The sequence below is a fragment of the Cebus imitator genome, unplaced genomic scaffold, assembly GCF_001604975.1.
Source record: "Cebus imitator isolate Cc_AM_T3 unplaced genomic scaffold, Cebus_imitator-1.0 Scaffold38, whole genome shotgun sequence".
NCBI lineage: Eukaryota > Metazoa > Chordata > Mammalia > Primates > Cebidae > Cebus > Cebus imitator.
In genome coordinates this window covers 11,138,627-11,152,624 of record NW_016107353.1, presented here as the reverse complement: position 1 = coordinate 11,152,624, position 13,998 = coordinate 11,138,627, and the positions used below count along the sequence as shown (strand labels likewise).

At 38.3% G+C, this 13,998-nt stretch overlaps 2 protein-coding genes across 20 annotated transcripts in view; both read left to right on the top strand.

Moving 5' to 3' along the window:
* The window catches only part of LOC119470708 (zinc finger protein 726-like), a 561,873-nt gene that overhangs the window by 139,456 nt on the left and 408,419 nt on the right, over nucleotides 1-13,998 (top strand). The window lies entirely within an intron of this gene.
* Nucleotides 1-13,998, top strand: part of LOC108301906 (zinc finger protein 726-like) — an 83,475-nt gene that overhangs the window by 62,252 nt on the left and 7,225 nt on the right. For 13 of the 19 annotated variants that reach the window (XM_037737426.1, XM_017525267.2, XM_037737423.1 and 10 more), the window contains 2 exons: nucleotides 10,411-10,537; nucleotides 11,017-11,115. The exons of 2 other annotated variants lie outside the window; for them this stretch is intronic. In XM_037737426.1, coding sequence (XP_037593354.1) covers nucleotides 10,411-10,537; nucleotides 11,017-11,115 — 226 coding nt within the window. The remainder of the gene's footprint in view (nucleotides 1-10,410; nucleotides 10,538-11,016; nucleotides 11,116-13,998) is intronic. 4 more of the 19 variants (XM_037737424.1, XM_017525269.2, XM_017525268.2 and 1 more) reach the window with 2 other exon arrangements.

The following is a 13,998-nucleotide window of genomic DNA, read 5'->3' as shown; positions in this document are numbered from 1 at the left end:
AATTGGGTGGTCCCCAGGATGTCATTCCAGCTATTACAAGGTTGCCAGTCAGTAGAAACAAGAAACTGATATCTTGGTTGCAACTTATTGCAGTGATGAGAGCTATGGGCTAGTAGATTGGTTAGAAGACTACAGCATAAATACTTTTCTGAGGAGGCCAACTGCCTCTGGCTATATAAATCTCCACAGTGCATTACCAAACAAGCATCAAATATTTCAAGTTGGGGAGAATTTGATCTGATTACATTAGTAATAAAATGAGGAGTAACAAGAGGAAAGAAAGAAAAATAAAAATAAAGATACGTCAAGTTTTTCTTAACTTTAGCTTGGTAGAGATTTGTCCTGGAACTACAGGACTCTGAGGACATTGATGCTTCCTTGACTCGAAGTATGATGGGTCTCTTCTTTTTCTGCTGTGCAATTGGTGGTCTCAGTAGTTAACAGCACAAAGTAGGATCTTTCCCAAGCTGGCTTAAGTTTCTCTTTTTTCCACCCTTTACTGAAGACACAGTCTCCAGGTCAATGCTGGTGCATTAGAAATTCTAGAGGTGGTGCCTGTGCTAGAAGACCTTTGGCTTTAAGGGAAGAAAAGGTAGAGGAGAGACCAAATATATAATTTCTGAGAAACTGATCTTTGGTTTCTAATGTAGGGACATAAGCTGAAGAATGTAAGGCAACCCATGTAGCATCTCATAGGGAGATAAGCCTATGTCCTTCCAAGGAGCTCTTCCGATTCTTTTCTTCTTCTTTTTTTTTTTTTTTTTTTTTGATTGAAGTTTTGCTCTTTTCCATGCTGGAGTGCAGTGGATCTGGGTTCACCTCAACCTCCACCTCCCAGGTTCAAGTGATTCTCCTGCCTCAGCCTCCCTAGTAGCTAGGATTACAGGTGCCCACCACCATGCTGGCTAATTTTTGTATTTTTAGTAGAGATGGGGTTTTGCCATGTTTGCCAGATTGGTCTTGATCTCCTGACCTCATGATCTGCCTGCCTCAGCCTATTGAAATGCTGGGATTACAGGCGTGAGCCACTGCGCCGGGCCTGTTCTGATTCTTAATAAAGCAATAGAAGACATTTTAGTTCATGGGAGTTTCTAAATTAATTTGGTTAAATGATTTTTAAGAGTTTGATTCGTTCTCTCCCAGTATTTTCTATTATCCCAAATGTAGGTACAATGTGCTCAGGGCTTCTACTGCATTATTAGCAGTGGCCTTTGAAAAAGGAATAGCTTCCCTTCAATGTGTAAGATGATCAACTATCACTAATAGGTATTTTAGTTGAACTACTGTGGCATTTCAGTGTCGTCAACTTGAACACTTTGGAATGTGTTTATCCTAAAAGTAATTTCTTTAGAGCCTGCTTGTTAGTTTTCTTGCAGATGAGACATCTATCTTTAGCTTGCCTGGCCTGAGTGTAAATTCTAGTACACCCTTAGACTCTAAGAACTGCATCTCACAGGGCCTCAGGGCCCCAGTGTGTTCCTTGGTGTAGGTGAGATAAGGTCTCTCTCCCAAGGGGCTTAGAGAACATCTCCCTCTGGCCTGGGAGAATTTATCTCCCATCAGCATTTTCCCGTGCCCCAATTTCAGCCATTTTCTCCTTCTCAACAGAGGAGAAAATAGGAACTATTTTAGGAGAAGGAAGGGAAGGGGTTAAATGAAAAATAAGTCCAACAGGAACTGCTGCCTTTTTGGCTACCTGAAATGCAAGGTGGTTCCCTCAACTTTCAAAAGAAGTCATGTTGATGTCCTGGGACAGGTACAAGAGCTATTTCTTCTGGTAATTGGAGGTTGTTTAAGACGTGAACTACTAATGGTTCATAAGCAAGTTCTTGGCCTTGATTATTCATTAGACCTCATTCAGCCCAGTTTTTTCCAAATATGTGTGCTACCCCAAAGGCATACTTAGAGTCTGTATAAATGGTTTCTATCTTATTTTCTAGGAATTTCATGGCCTTACTGAGAGTAAATAATTCACAACTCTGGGCAGAATAATTATTGGGTAACCTCCGCAACTCAATTTCTTCAAACGTTTCTCCATCTATTACTGCATATTCATTGTGTTGTCTCCCATTGATCGTTTGGGAGAATCCATGTATGAACAGGTGAATGTCTGGTCTTATAAGAGGTCTCTGCTAGATCAAGCTGAACCATTGTATAATAATAAAGTCAAGACACAAGTGTTCAGTCTGTAGCAGTGGGTTCCCTGTTAGGAAGCCTGCAGGGTTAAGCGAGCTATCTGTTGTTATGGTTAAGTCATCTTTCTCTAGCAGACTAGCTTCATACTTTAAAATTCTAGAATCAGTAAGCTGTCTTTCTGCCTTTTGACTTAAAATAGCTTTAACCTGGTGGTAATGTCTTACAAATATCTTCCAAAGGTAATCTTTCTACTTCTACTAATATGGCAGTAGCTGCCACAGACTGAATACATTGGGGCCATCCACTGGCAACTGGATCTAAGACTTTGGACAGGAAAGTAACTGGCTGTTGGCAGACTCCATGTTCCTGTGTGAGTACCCCTAGGGCTACTCCATTATCCATATTAACAAAAAGATGAAAAGGTTTGACTAAAGAGAGTAAGGCTAGGACAGGGGCAGACATTAACCATGCCTTTAATTCATTTACGGGGGCAGCTTCATCAGGAGACCATATAAGCAGGTCAGGTCCTCTTTTAGTAAGTTTTAAATATAACAGTTTACTTCTTAGGGCATAAGAGTCAACCATAATCTGCAGTATCCAATGAACTTTAAGCATTTTCTGAGTTCAAAGAATTTTCTGGCTTGGGGCAAGGGTAGGGACACAATTCCTTCAACCCATTCAGGCCCATTCTTCTTTTCCCTGCACTAATAAAATGACCTAACTATCTGGCTTCTGGTTCTACATATTAAAGTTTTTCCTTTGAGACGCACAACCCTTCAGAGTATGATTCAAAAGTATATGGAGTACTCAGCTACTTTTTCTGTTATCTTCACCAGATATAAGGATATTATCCATATACTGGATTAAACGTAGCTGTGTTGAAATTTCTACTTTTCTAATTACCTTGTCTAGAGCATGAATAAAAATATTTGGCTAGTCTGCAAACCCTTGAGGTAATACTGTCCACCAGTACTGTTCCTTTTGTCCTGTATCTTGATCCTCCCATTTGAAGGCAAATAGATCTCAGCTTCTTTCAGCCAGAAGACAGGCCCAAAAGGCATCTTTTAAATCAATGACAGTAAACCACTGATCACTATAGGGAATTTTGCTTAGAATAGCATATGGATTTGGCATTGTTGAGTGAGCAGTTTGTACTATTTAATTTATAGTTCTAAGATCTTATACTAATCGATAGGATCCATCAGGCTTTCTGACAGGTAAAATAGGGGTGTTATATGGGGACATGCAAGGTTCTAGGAGTCCATCTTTAATAAGACCTTCAATCACAGGCTTTAGTCCTATCTGACTTTGTAAGGAAATTGGGTATTGCTTCCTTCTGGCTCCTCCTCCTGGAATCTTTAAATGTATTTGGATTGGGAGAATCCGTAGCTTCCCTCGATTCCCTTCTCTTGACCATACATCAGGATAAATTTTCTTCTCATCTACTGTAGTCAGCAGGTTTAAGGAGATAAAGATTTTGGCCCTATTTGTAATCCTAACCCTAATCTCAACATTAACTATCTTCTTAGTAAATTAGTACCTGCTTCAGGAATTAGTAGAAATTGATTATTAGCCACCCAATTTTTATATCTCACTTCTGTATTCTCTAGAATCTTGCCTTAAACCTCCTCCTTTTACTCCAGATGTAAATAATAATTCTTCTGAAGAACAATTTAAGCCATTTGGATAAAGGCATAAACAATGAGTCACTCCAGAATCAATAAAGAATGTTGTTAATTTATGGTTTGGCCCCACCTCTAAATTTATCAATGGCTCTTGGTGGGACTCAGAGTGAAAAAGAGCCCCTGAGCCCCCCTTGCTTCTTCTCCTAAGGCAAGCATGAGCAGGAGGACCTCCTTAGTGGTTTCTAATTGAGAGCATTCTCTCTTCAAATGGCCTGTCTTCCCACATCTGTAACATCTATCTTGCCCACCTTTTCTTCCTATTCCAGAACCCTTTTGCCTTGGCTTATCCTTGTTTTGTCTGCATTTCCACCTTCTACAGCACTTGCTGTGGTCCTCCCATGTCCAATTCAGACCTCGCCCTCTCCCTCTCAGCAGACCTGCACCCCAGGTCGTCGGTTGATTTTTCACTCCGGACATTGTCTGCCCAGTTGAATTTTGCCAAAAAAAACTTTGCCTTTTGCTTTTGTCTCTCTTCATCACTCCTCACATATATTTTTTGTGCTTCCTCTAAAAGTTCTTCAATCAACCGGTTCTTCTATGGAAAGCTACCTTTTGTAGCTTTCTTGCAGTGTCAGGCCAGTTGTTTGTGACAAAATGTAATTTTAGCATCCCTTGCCCTACAGGACTATCTGGATTTAAATCAGCATACTTTATTAATTGTAATTTCAGCCTGTCCAGGAACTGCATGGGTCCTTCATTCTTTTCTTGGTGTATGTCAAAAGGCTTTAGTTAGGTTTTGAGGTCTAGGTGCAGATTTACTTATCCCTCTGATAATCAACTCTTGCAAATCTGCTGCTGGGTTATCTTGGCCAGCAGGATAATCACTTTTTTAGGTTGCCATAGCAGCTTTGTGAATCATGTTTCATTCTTCTTTAGAGAAGAAGATACCTAGGACCGACATTAACTAGGTTCAGGTATAGAGTTGCGGGCCTAATCACTGAAGAATTTGTTCTGCTACCCCTTCTGGATTATCTAGCAGAGGCTTAAGTTCTTTCTTCAGACCTTGTACTTAAGAAGCGGTTAAAGGAGCATTTGCAAAGCCAATTGTGCCCCCACTTTGTGGGACTTCCTTCAGAGGAAAGAGCTGGGAAACTGGCTCTTTGGGAATGCAAGGAAAGGGAAGATTTTTGAATATCTTTTTTACAATGCTTCATATCTTTTGGAGTCCTCTCCCTAAAGAAAGACATTTAGAAGAACAATGGCAATGATCAGGCTCTTCAAGGTCAGATGTGGAAACTTCTGCTTCTGAATCTGTACCAGCCACCTGAGGAGGAGTGGTGAGGCCACAGAGCAGGCTGCAATGGTGTGTTGGGATTAAGAAATGGGGGAAGATGATTCAAATGATGTCACTGTTTTCTTTCTAACCGTGTGTCACTATCTGCTTCATGTTTCAAGTCCTTTAAGGTGTATAAAGAAACAGGCCCTCGCTGCCAGCGTAGGGCTTAATCTATTTCTTCAGAGGACACAGGACTCTTGTTGTTAACATACCTGATTAAAAGTTGGCAGACCCAGTCTTCATCTGAGCCAAATTTTGGCCAGAAAATGGCAGGTTTTAAAATTGGTTCTTGAGTCCAGAGGAAACAGCAATATTTAATCATTATTGTTTTTTTCTTATGTTTAGTATGTTCATTTTCTTTCCAGTGCTTTAACTTTGAGCCCTAGAGGGCTATCAGGAGGGATTTGATCACTTTCACCTCTTTTATTTCTAGTTCTACTTCCTGTTCCAGTCTTACTAGAAGCATTTCCCATGTTGTATACTACATAGGCCCAACCCTTCACACTAAAGATGTCTTGCCTATTCTTTGTCCCATGGGAGGCTCAATCCCCCAGATCCTTCAGAACGGGGATATCTTGCCAGTCCTGTCTCTAGAGGCTTGCTAAGGCTCAACCTCACGTACTAGACGTTTCTTGCCTAATTTATCCTCGGAGGTTTTTCTCCCTCCCCTTCCAGAGATCTCTTTCACTTTTCTTCCATACAGCCACCACCGCAAGCAGTGATGCTTGTGACCATTCACACACACTCAGCCTTCCAGAAGTTGACCACCAAGAAAATACTTTGTCGCCCTCTTGTGACATTTCTTACCTTGGCCTGTGCACAAGGTTGCCTGGCTACCACGGTTCTGCAAGCTTTCCCTTCTCCCACATTGCTGAAGATCCAAATATATTCCTCACACCAAGTAGGTCCTGGCTGTCTTCTCCCCAGGCCACTGCAAGGAGGTGGTGGGGTGCCTCCCCACAAGAGAGAGCCAGGGACTTCCCAGAGGAAAATGGAATACCAATGAGCCCCCACCTGTTAGAAACGGGCACTTGGTGTTGCAAAAAATTAACACTGAGACTGTGGATCAGTCAGCAAGGTCAGTTGTTACTTTCTGCAGAAAAGGTGCCACTTGATAGCAGTCTTGCAGGAGAGCACACCTGAACAAAGGATACAGAGGCATTTATAACTTGATGCAACCATCCTACTTCTGTGTCTAGTTTCCTTGGCTGGAACAGGACCTCACCCTCTAAGCTTGACCTGATTGGCTAGCAACTAAAATTTTCCTAAATAGGTAAAGGCAAGAAAGGACAAAGAAAAGAGGAAATGACTTGTGGAATGCTGAAAAAGGCAAAAGTACTCCTTAATAAGGGCAAAGGAGGAAACTATAATCTAATGCTTGCCTAGGCTTTCCCAGACATGTCAGGGTGAATATTTGGGACAGCCAAGGAAACTTTGAAGAGGAACTTCTATTTTATTTTCTACAGTAGACATGGAGACATGAGAATTTCCACTTTACCCTTCCTCCTCTTGCTAAATGTGCACAAACGCAAGTAACACCTGCTGCTAATCTATTTATTCAGAGCCTTAAATCTGCAGCTCCAAATTCTGAATCTAGGTCTTGAGATTTGAAAAATAAAAGAAAAAAAAAAGCCTTTTGTCTGAGGAATCTAAGTCCTTCTAGTTGTCAAACTCAGACATTAAAATGAGAGCACAGTTATGTCTTTTTTCCCCTTTTCAATAATGTATTTACTTCTGAAAGCATTTGCTGTTGCCACCAGTAGCTATCACTTAAACTAATAATGCCACAGTGGACACTATAATTTCTATTCTAAACCTTAATGATGTATGTCAAATCAATAATCAATGTTATTTCTGTAAGTAAGTAAAAATTTCTGATAAATTTGTACCTGTCCAGTCTTTCTCTTTTTTGGACTTTACATATATACTTGTAACTAGTGCCAAGGAATGTTTAGATTTCAGTCAACTTGAATGTTTGCTCCCAGGTTATAATCCTCATGCTTGGCCCAAATAAACTGTCTACTTATATTCATGTTGCCTCAGCTTATTTCTTGTAGGTAGGCATATTATTTAGAATGTGCTAGAGTAGCCTCTATGAGGGGACTTCTCTTTTGATTGTACTCCACTTGCTATCACACCCAAGAATGCAAAGCCAGGTTGATCTGACCTAGAGTCTGCACATAAGATCAGATTTCTGCCTAGGATTCACAAAACACAGAAAGTTTTTGGATTGAGAATGTACAGAAAACAAACAGGAGACATTTCTGCATTGTAGGATGTCAACACAGATGTCTTAAAGTTACCATTTGACAATGTGGCTCTTTGAGCTTTTCAGGTCTTGTCCAGTGACCTGTTACAGTTATGTGAGGCTCCAGGTGTAAATAGAATCTGACGTCAGAACCTTTAAGCGTAAACAAACATCTTCAGAGTAAGAGATTAAGGTCACAAAGTATCCAGAGCCACAACCAAACTATACCTACATGTTAAATATAATACTAGAGTATTCTTGTCCTTTTTTTGTTTGTTTTTAACCCAAAATTTGGCTAATCAGAATTGATGATTAAAGTTCTAAAGCTTTACTAGGGCAGTTCAATTTTTTATTTAGCCTGAGCCTCTCTCCTCCCTTGCTTATTGATGGGACATCAGCTCAGAAGCACTGGGAATCCTCTCACAATCATCTAGACATCTATTAGAAATTTGAAAATGTACAAAACAAAATTGTGTCAGGCTGACAAGAGTAGTTACTTCTGCTTCTGTTCAGTTTAAGTGAAATAATTTATTCTGTGTTTTCCACCCCTCGTACGTGAGATTTCTTTGGTTGGTACCCAGAAGAGAGTTTCTCCAGTTCTGTGGTAGTTGAGTGCAAAACAAGGAGGACGTCTGGAGACTCAAACAGATAAACTAATAGTTGCTATTTCATATGGCCATTAGAAAAATAGATGAAGCAGTTATGACCTTTACCATCCAGGAGCTTTTAGCCTAGGCCAGCAACTAGATAATGGCTTAATTGAGCATCATATGGTGGGTACAAGGAATAGATGTGTGCAAACAAACTTGGGTTTTATTTGGGTTACTTACTTTATATTGTGAATTTCTATGTTATTACCTAAAGGGATATTTATGGACAGAAGGGTTATTATTATTCCATTCTTTTTACCTTGCCAGGAATACATACTTATCTTATAAAATTATCCTAGAAAACTTTAAGGGATTTGTTTAAATTGGTTATTAGTATATGTTATAAAATTGACAGGACAGTGGCTAAAAAAGATTAAAGTTACACAAACTCTGGGATTTAAGTTTCTCTTAGGTAAGTCTATAAAAACAGAATATGAAATACCCAGTGTTATAGAGAACAGAATTCTACATAGGATCCTCTCCCTGCCCCAGTTCTTTTTAGGTTTGCCCTCCATAAAGGTCTTACTAAGGTCTGGCCCAACCCTGGAGTTTTGCCTCACATAACTGATAAGAGATGAGAGTTTTGAATCCTTTTGCCTTTCTAGAGCTGATGCTCACAATTTTTTAAAAATCAAAAAGCAGATAAATGAGATAAATAAACTGTATATTATAGTGTCTTAATTTGTTATTATTGTTTTTTGAGACAGAATTTTGCTCTTGTTGCGCAGGCTGGAGTGCAGTGGTGCATTTTCGGCTCACTGCAACATTTGCCTCCTGAGTTCAAACAATTGTCCTGCCTTAGCCTCCTGAGTAGCTGGGATTATAGGCACCTGCCATCATGCCTGGCTAATTTTTTCTATTTTTAGTAGAGAAGGGGTCTCATTATGTTGGTTAGGCTGGTCTCAAACTTCTGACCTCTGGTGATCCACCCACTTTGGCCTCCCAAAGTGCAGGGATTACAGGATTGAGCCACCACCCCTGGCCTATTTTTTTTTTTTTAAAAAAACAATGCTAGCGGAGAAAGTCCAGTTGGCAACTTGTTTTCTATTTCTGCAGATCCAGTAGTTTTTCCACAAATCACAAAAAAGTAAATATAAACACAATACTTATTCTGCTAAACTACGTAAACTCTTTTCTGTATCCCTTTTACTTGTCTATATTTAGGTTTTATTCTATACATTAAAAAACAAATCAATGACAGACAATCAGAGGAAGAAATAAAAATGCTAGACTCCTTATCTAAAATCTGGGAATTATTCAGGACAGTACCATCTCCCAGGGTGTTATGATGATTAAATCACACGACGTTTAATATCCAGTACGGTGCTCTCTAACATACTCTTGAGCATATAGTACCTGCTCAATAACATTACATTCGTCCATGTGCACATGTTGGTTTCCAAATGTAAACTTATTCAAACATTGCTGCATTGTCTTTGTTCTTGTAAACTTTAAAGAACCAAAAAAGAATAAGGAAATTGGTTGTATTCATTTTTCCTAGAAGTATGTATGTTGTGACAAGGGTGCTGAGTGTAAGGGACTCTGTGCTGTGCCAGCTTTCTCTAACTAATGCCAATGATGAGCCCAGGGGAAGCAACGTCAGCATTAACAGGGAACTTGAGGCCGGGTGCTGTGGCTCACACCTGTAATCCCAGCACTTTGGGAGGCTGAGAGGGGCGTATCACCTGAGGTCAGGAGTTCAAGACCAGCCTGGTCAACACTATGAAACCCTGTCTCTACTAAAAATACAAAAAAAAAAAAAAGCCAGGTGTAGTGGCAGGTGCCTGTAATCCCAGCCACTCAGGAGGATGTGACAGGAGAATTGCTTGAACGCGGGAGGCGGAGGTTGCAGTTATCTGAGGTTGCTCTATTACACTCCAGCCTGGGCCGCAGAGCAAAACTCCATTTCAAAAAAACTAATAATAAAAAAGCTGATTTAAACAAGATGGGCACTTACTTCACAAAAACTTCTTGAGAAATTTATCAGGAGATACCTGCTACTAGGGTGTTAAAGACTATTTAAAATCGCTGTTAAAAATTACAAATTTTAGAGGTAACTTCCAACAACATATCTTTTCCATCTGAAAAATACATATAACTGATTCTGTATGATGCAAATACAGCACTGAAAAGTGTACACATTTGTATTTATGCCCTTAATTTTATTCTTTATTATTCAGAAAAGTATTATGGATTCACTAGTGTTGTGAATCCATTCTCTTTTCTCAGGAGTAGAGAATACATTAGGAAATACTTCTGTGTAAATAAATATTTTATTAAATAATTTCAGTCACTCTTATAAGTCAGAACTAGTTCTATTTACTCTCTCATTTTACCTGTAGTTGAGTTATAAATTCTACTGTCTACCTGGTAAGTGTGTGTATGTGTCTCTATGTGTGTGTGTTTGTTTTTCAGGTACTGCTGACATTTAGAGATGTGGCCATAGAATTCTCTCTGACAGAGTGGCAATTCTTGGACACTGCACAGCGGAATTTATATAGGAATGTGATGTTAGAGAACTACGAAAATCTGGTCTTTCTGGGTGAGGATAACTTCAACACACAATTTCAAACATACCCCAATGGTTTCACTTCTCTTTTTGGTAGAATGTGTTTTGGTAATATATGCTTTGCATAAATAAGTTTCAGATCCCTGTTTTCAAGAAAATCTTGGGGATTTGTCCATGTATAAAATAATTTCTGAAGATGTTTCATCTTGACCTGAACTTTCTACATTTCTAAGCTGATCTGTATCCTTCATTCTAGATTAGCAGTAATTTCATTAATTTAGTCATATAATATATTGTTGTCCATACCTTAAAATCTAATTGCCAACACCAAGTTTTGATTCAGTATTACTGGCTAGTGAAATTAATAACCTACAAATTTAAAATCCTCTGTTAGAAATCAGTATTTCGTGATTACATTATAAAAATATTTTATTACACTCTTTACTGAACATATTACTAGGTTGGTAATTGGAGAATATGAGCAAAATTTATCTTACTTATTTGTAATAAAACAGGTATTGCTGTCTCTAAGCCAGACCTGATCACCTGTCTGGAGCAAGAAAAAGAGCTTTGGAATATGAAGAGACATGAAATGGTGGATAAACCCCCAGGTAGGTGAGAGTTAAGGTGAACCCAATGGATAACACAGATGACAGGTCTAAATATTAAAGAGAAAGCCAGTTGTTAAAATGTGAGTTGGAAAGCTATGTCCCATTGGAATGGTTTCTGGAAAGCCTGAGTTTTTTGTTTGTTTGTTTGTTTGTTTTGGTTTTGTTTTGGTTTTTTTCCTCTCATAATTTGATATCTTCTGTTTTACACTTTTAAATTTTCTAAAGATTCTACTTTCTTTTTGGTGATCTTCTTTCAAATTTCTAGTGAGAGCAACTGTCCTCTTCATGGCATATAAAAACTGCACAGTCTGACTGATTTTACATTATTTTTGGGAACATAAAATCTGCATAATTTTTAAAAACTCTGTTAAACAATTTTTTAAGTTTTCTTTTTGTATCGTGTAAAATGTGGGTAATTTCTGTTTCATTTTTTCTGTTCATTATTCGGCACATTTCATCTTGTTTGTATTGCTATAGTCTTGAAATAGAGTTTGAAGTTGTAAAGTATGATGCCTCTCTGCTGTTTTTTAAAGATTGCTTTGACTAAAGTTTTTTGTAGTTACATGTAAATTATAAAATTGCGTTTTCCATTACTTAAAAAAATTGTCACTGAAATTTTGATGGAGAGTTTATTGGATCTGTAGATCACTTTGGATAACATGACACTTTAGCAGTATTTATTTTTTAAATGCATAGACATAAAATATTTTAAAATTCATTTCTTTTCTAATTTTTTTAGTGATATATCACTGTAAAGATTTTTTACCTCCACTGTTAAATTTGTTCTCAGAAATTTATCATTGTAATGCTATCGTAAATAAGATTGTTTTCTTCCTCTATTTTATCAGAGAGCTTAAGTGTATGAAACCCTATCTTGTATGTACATTTTATATTTTCCTAATTTGCTGATTATATTTATTAGTTTAGACAGGTTTTTTTTTTTTTGGACAGAGTTTTGCTCTTGTTTCCCAGGCTGGAGTACAATGGTGCGATCTCAGCTTACCTCAGCCTCCGCCCCACAGATTCAAGCAATTCTCCTGCCTCAGCTTCCCAAGTAGCTGGGATTAATTTTGTGTTTTTAGTAGAGACGGGGTTTCTCCGTGTTGGTTAGACTGTTTTGTAACTCCCAACCTCAGGTGATCCACCCACCTCAGCCTCCCAAAGTGCTGAGATTACAGGTGTGAGCCACCACACCCAGCTTTAGATAGGTTGTAATGTACTGCTTATGGTTTTATATATATATAAGATCATATGATTTACAACCAGCAATTTTTTACTTGTTTTCAATTTCAATGGCTTTTTTATTTATCGACTAATTCTTCTGCCACATACTTTCAATGACATGTTAAAATAGAAGCACTGACAATGGGCACAATTTACTTTTGCATTGGTGCCTGTGAATTTGAAGGAGAAAACACCTTTTCAAGTTTTTAGAAACTGCTTTCAGGAGATAAAGATTTTATTTTGTTGGGCCCCCAGAGTGATGGGATGCCCTCTGGGTTTGTAGTAAAGAATGATTGCAGTTTGGTCACAAGGCTACTGGGTCAGCACTAGGGTCTACCTTTAGTTGGCTTGGTACAAGGGGATTTGGTAGTTACAGTTGCATTTTATATTTTGGATAGATTGAATTTTTGTTGGTTGCTCTATAGGGAAGACACTAGCATAGGTTTCTGCAGTCAAGTCTGCATATGGTGGGCCTTATATCAAAATGTGGATGAGGACAGCTTTCACTGAATACCAGAAAGAATTTTTCCAGGTCACTGTGTGGGTTCCTAGGTAGGCAGAACTGGCCATGAACTGTGGCTGAGAGAGCTGAAACTGAATCATTGAACTACTTCAGGGACCACAATAAAGGCCAAGGTCTGCAGGCCTGCCTGCATTGGCTATAAATGAATGTCTTCCTCCAGGCCCATGGAAGGACAGGACCGCTCTCAGATTGTGGCTGGAGGGAGTTTGAGATGATTACACAGTAACTTCAGAATTCTCTGTTGTGACAAGTTAGGTAGCCAGTTTCCTAGTTGTAGCTAAGAACAGGGATCCTGTAGTTTGCTACCTAAATGAGGGCCTGCCTTCTGAAAAGAAGACTTTTCAATCTTGGGCCTTATCAGATCTTCAAAATTCCCTCTCTAGATCTCAAAGCTCTGTTAAAGGCACTTATTTTTGAGATGAAGTCTTGCTATATAATTCAGGTTGGTCTTGAAATCTGATGAGAAGCAATTCTGTAACCTGAATGTGCCATTTGGCTGTCATTACAAGTTTGAGCCATGAGGCCTGGCTCTCTCATAAAGGTATTTTTGTCAGAGATGGCAGACCAGTTTGTCTTGCTGTGCAGGGAGTAAGAAAATGGGGCACATTTCATTGTTCCATCTTAATGATTTCACTCCCTTTATACATTTTTATTCTTTTTTTTCTTTTACAAATTTGTCTGTGATCATAGATTCAGAGATTTAGAATACTATTCTAGAATTTACAAGTTATGTCTGAAGTAAATTAGATAATTAGTAGACACTCCATATTTACTAAAATAGTTACTTATAAATTTAAGTTTGCTGTAGGCAAAAAGGAATTATAGGATTTGAACACATTTTTTAGCCTATATCTAAATATCAACATACTTTATTCCCATTATTCCCAAATATTTGTTTTATATATCAGAGGCTCTAACAATATTCTGTTATATATGTTGCGCATATATATATATATATATATATATACACATACACACACACACACATATATATTTATTTAGCAATGTAAAGCTATTCTTTGCTTCTAAAGTTGGATTACAGCAGTTTCATTTTGTGTCTAAGAAGAGCATATATTTAAAACATAAAAAATATTTCTAATTTTTTTTTTTAAGACAGTCTTGCTCTGTCACCAGGC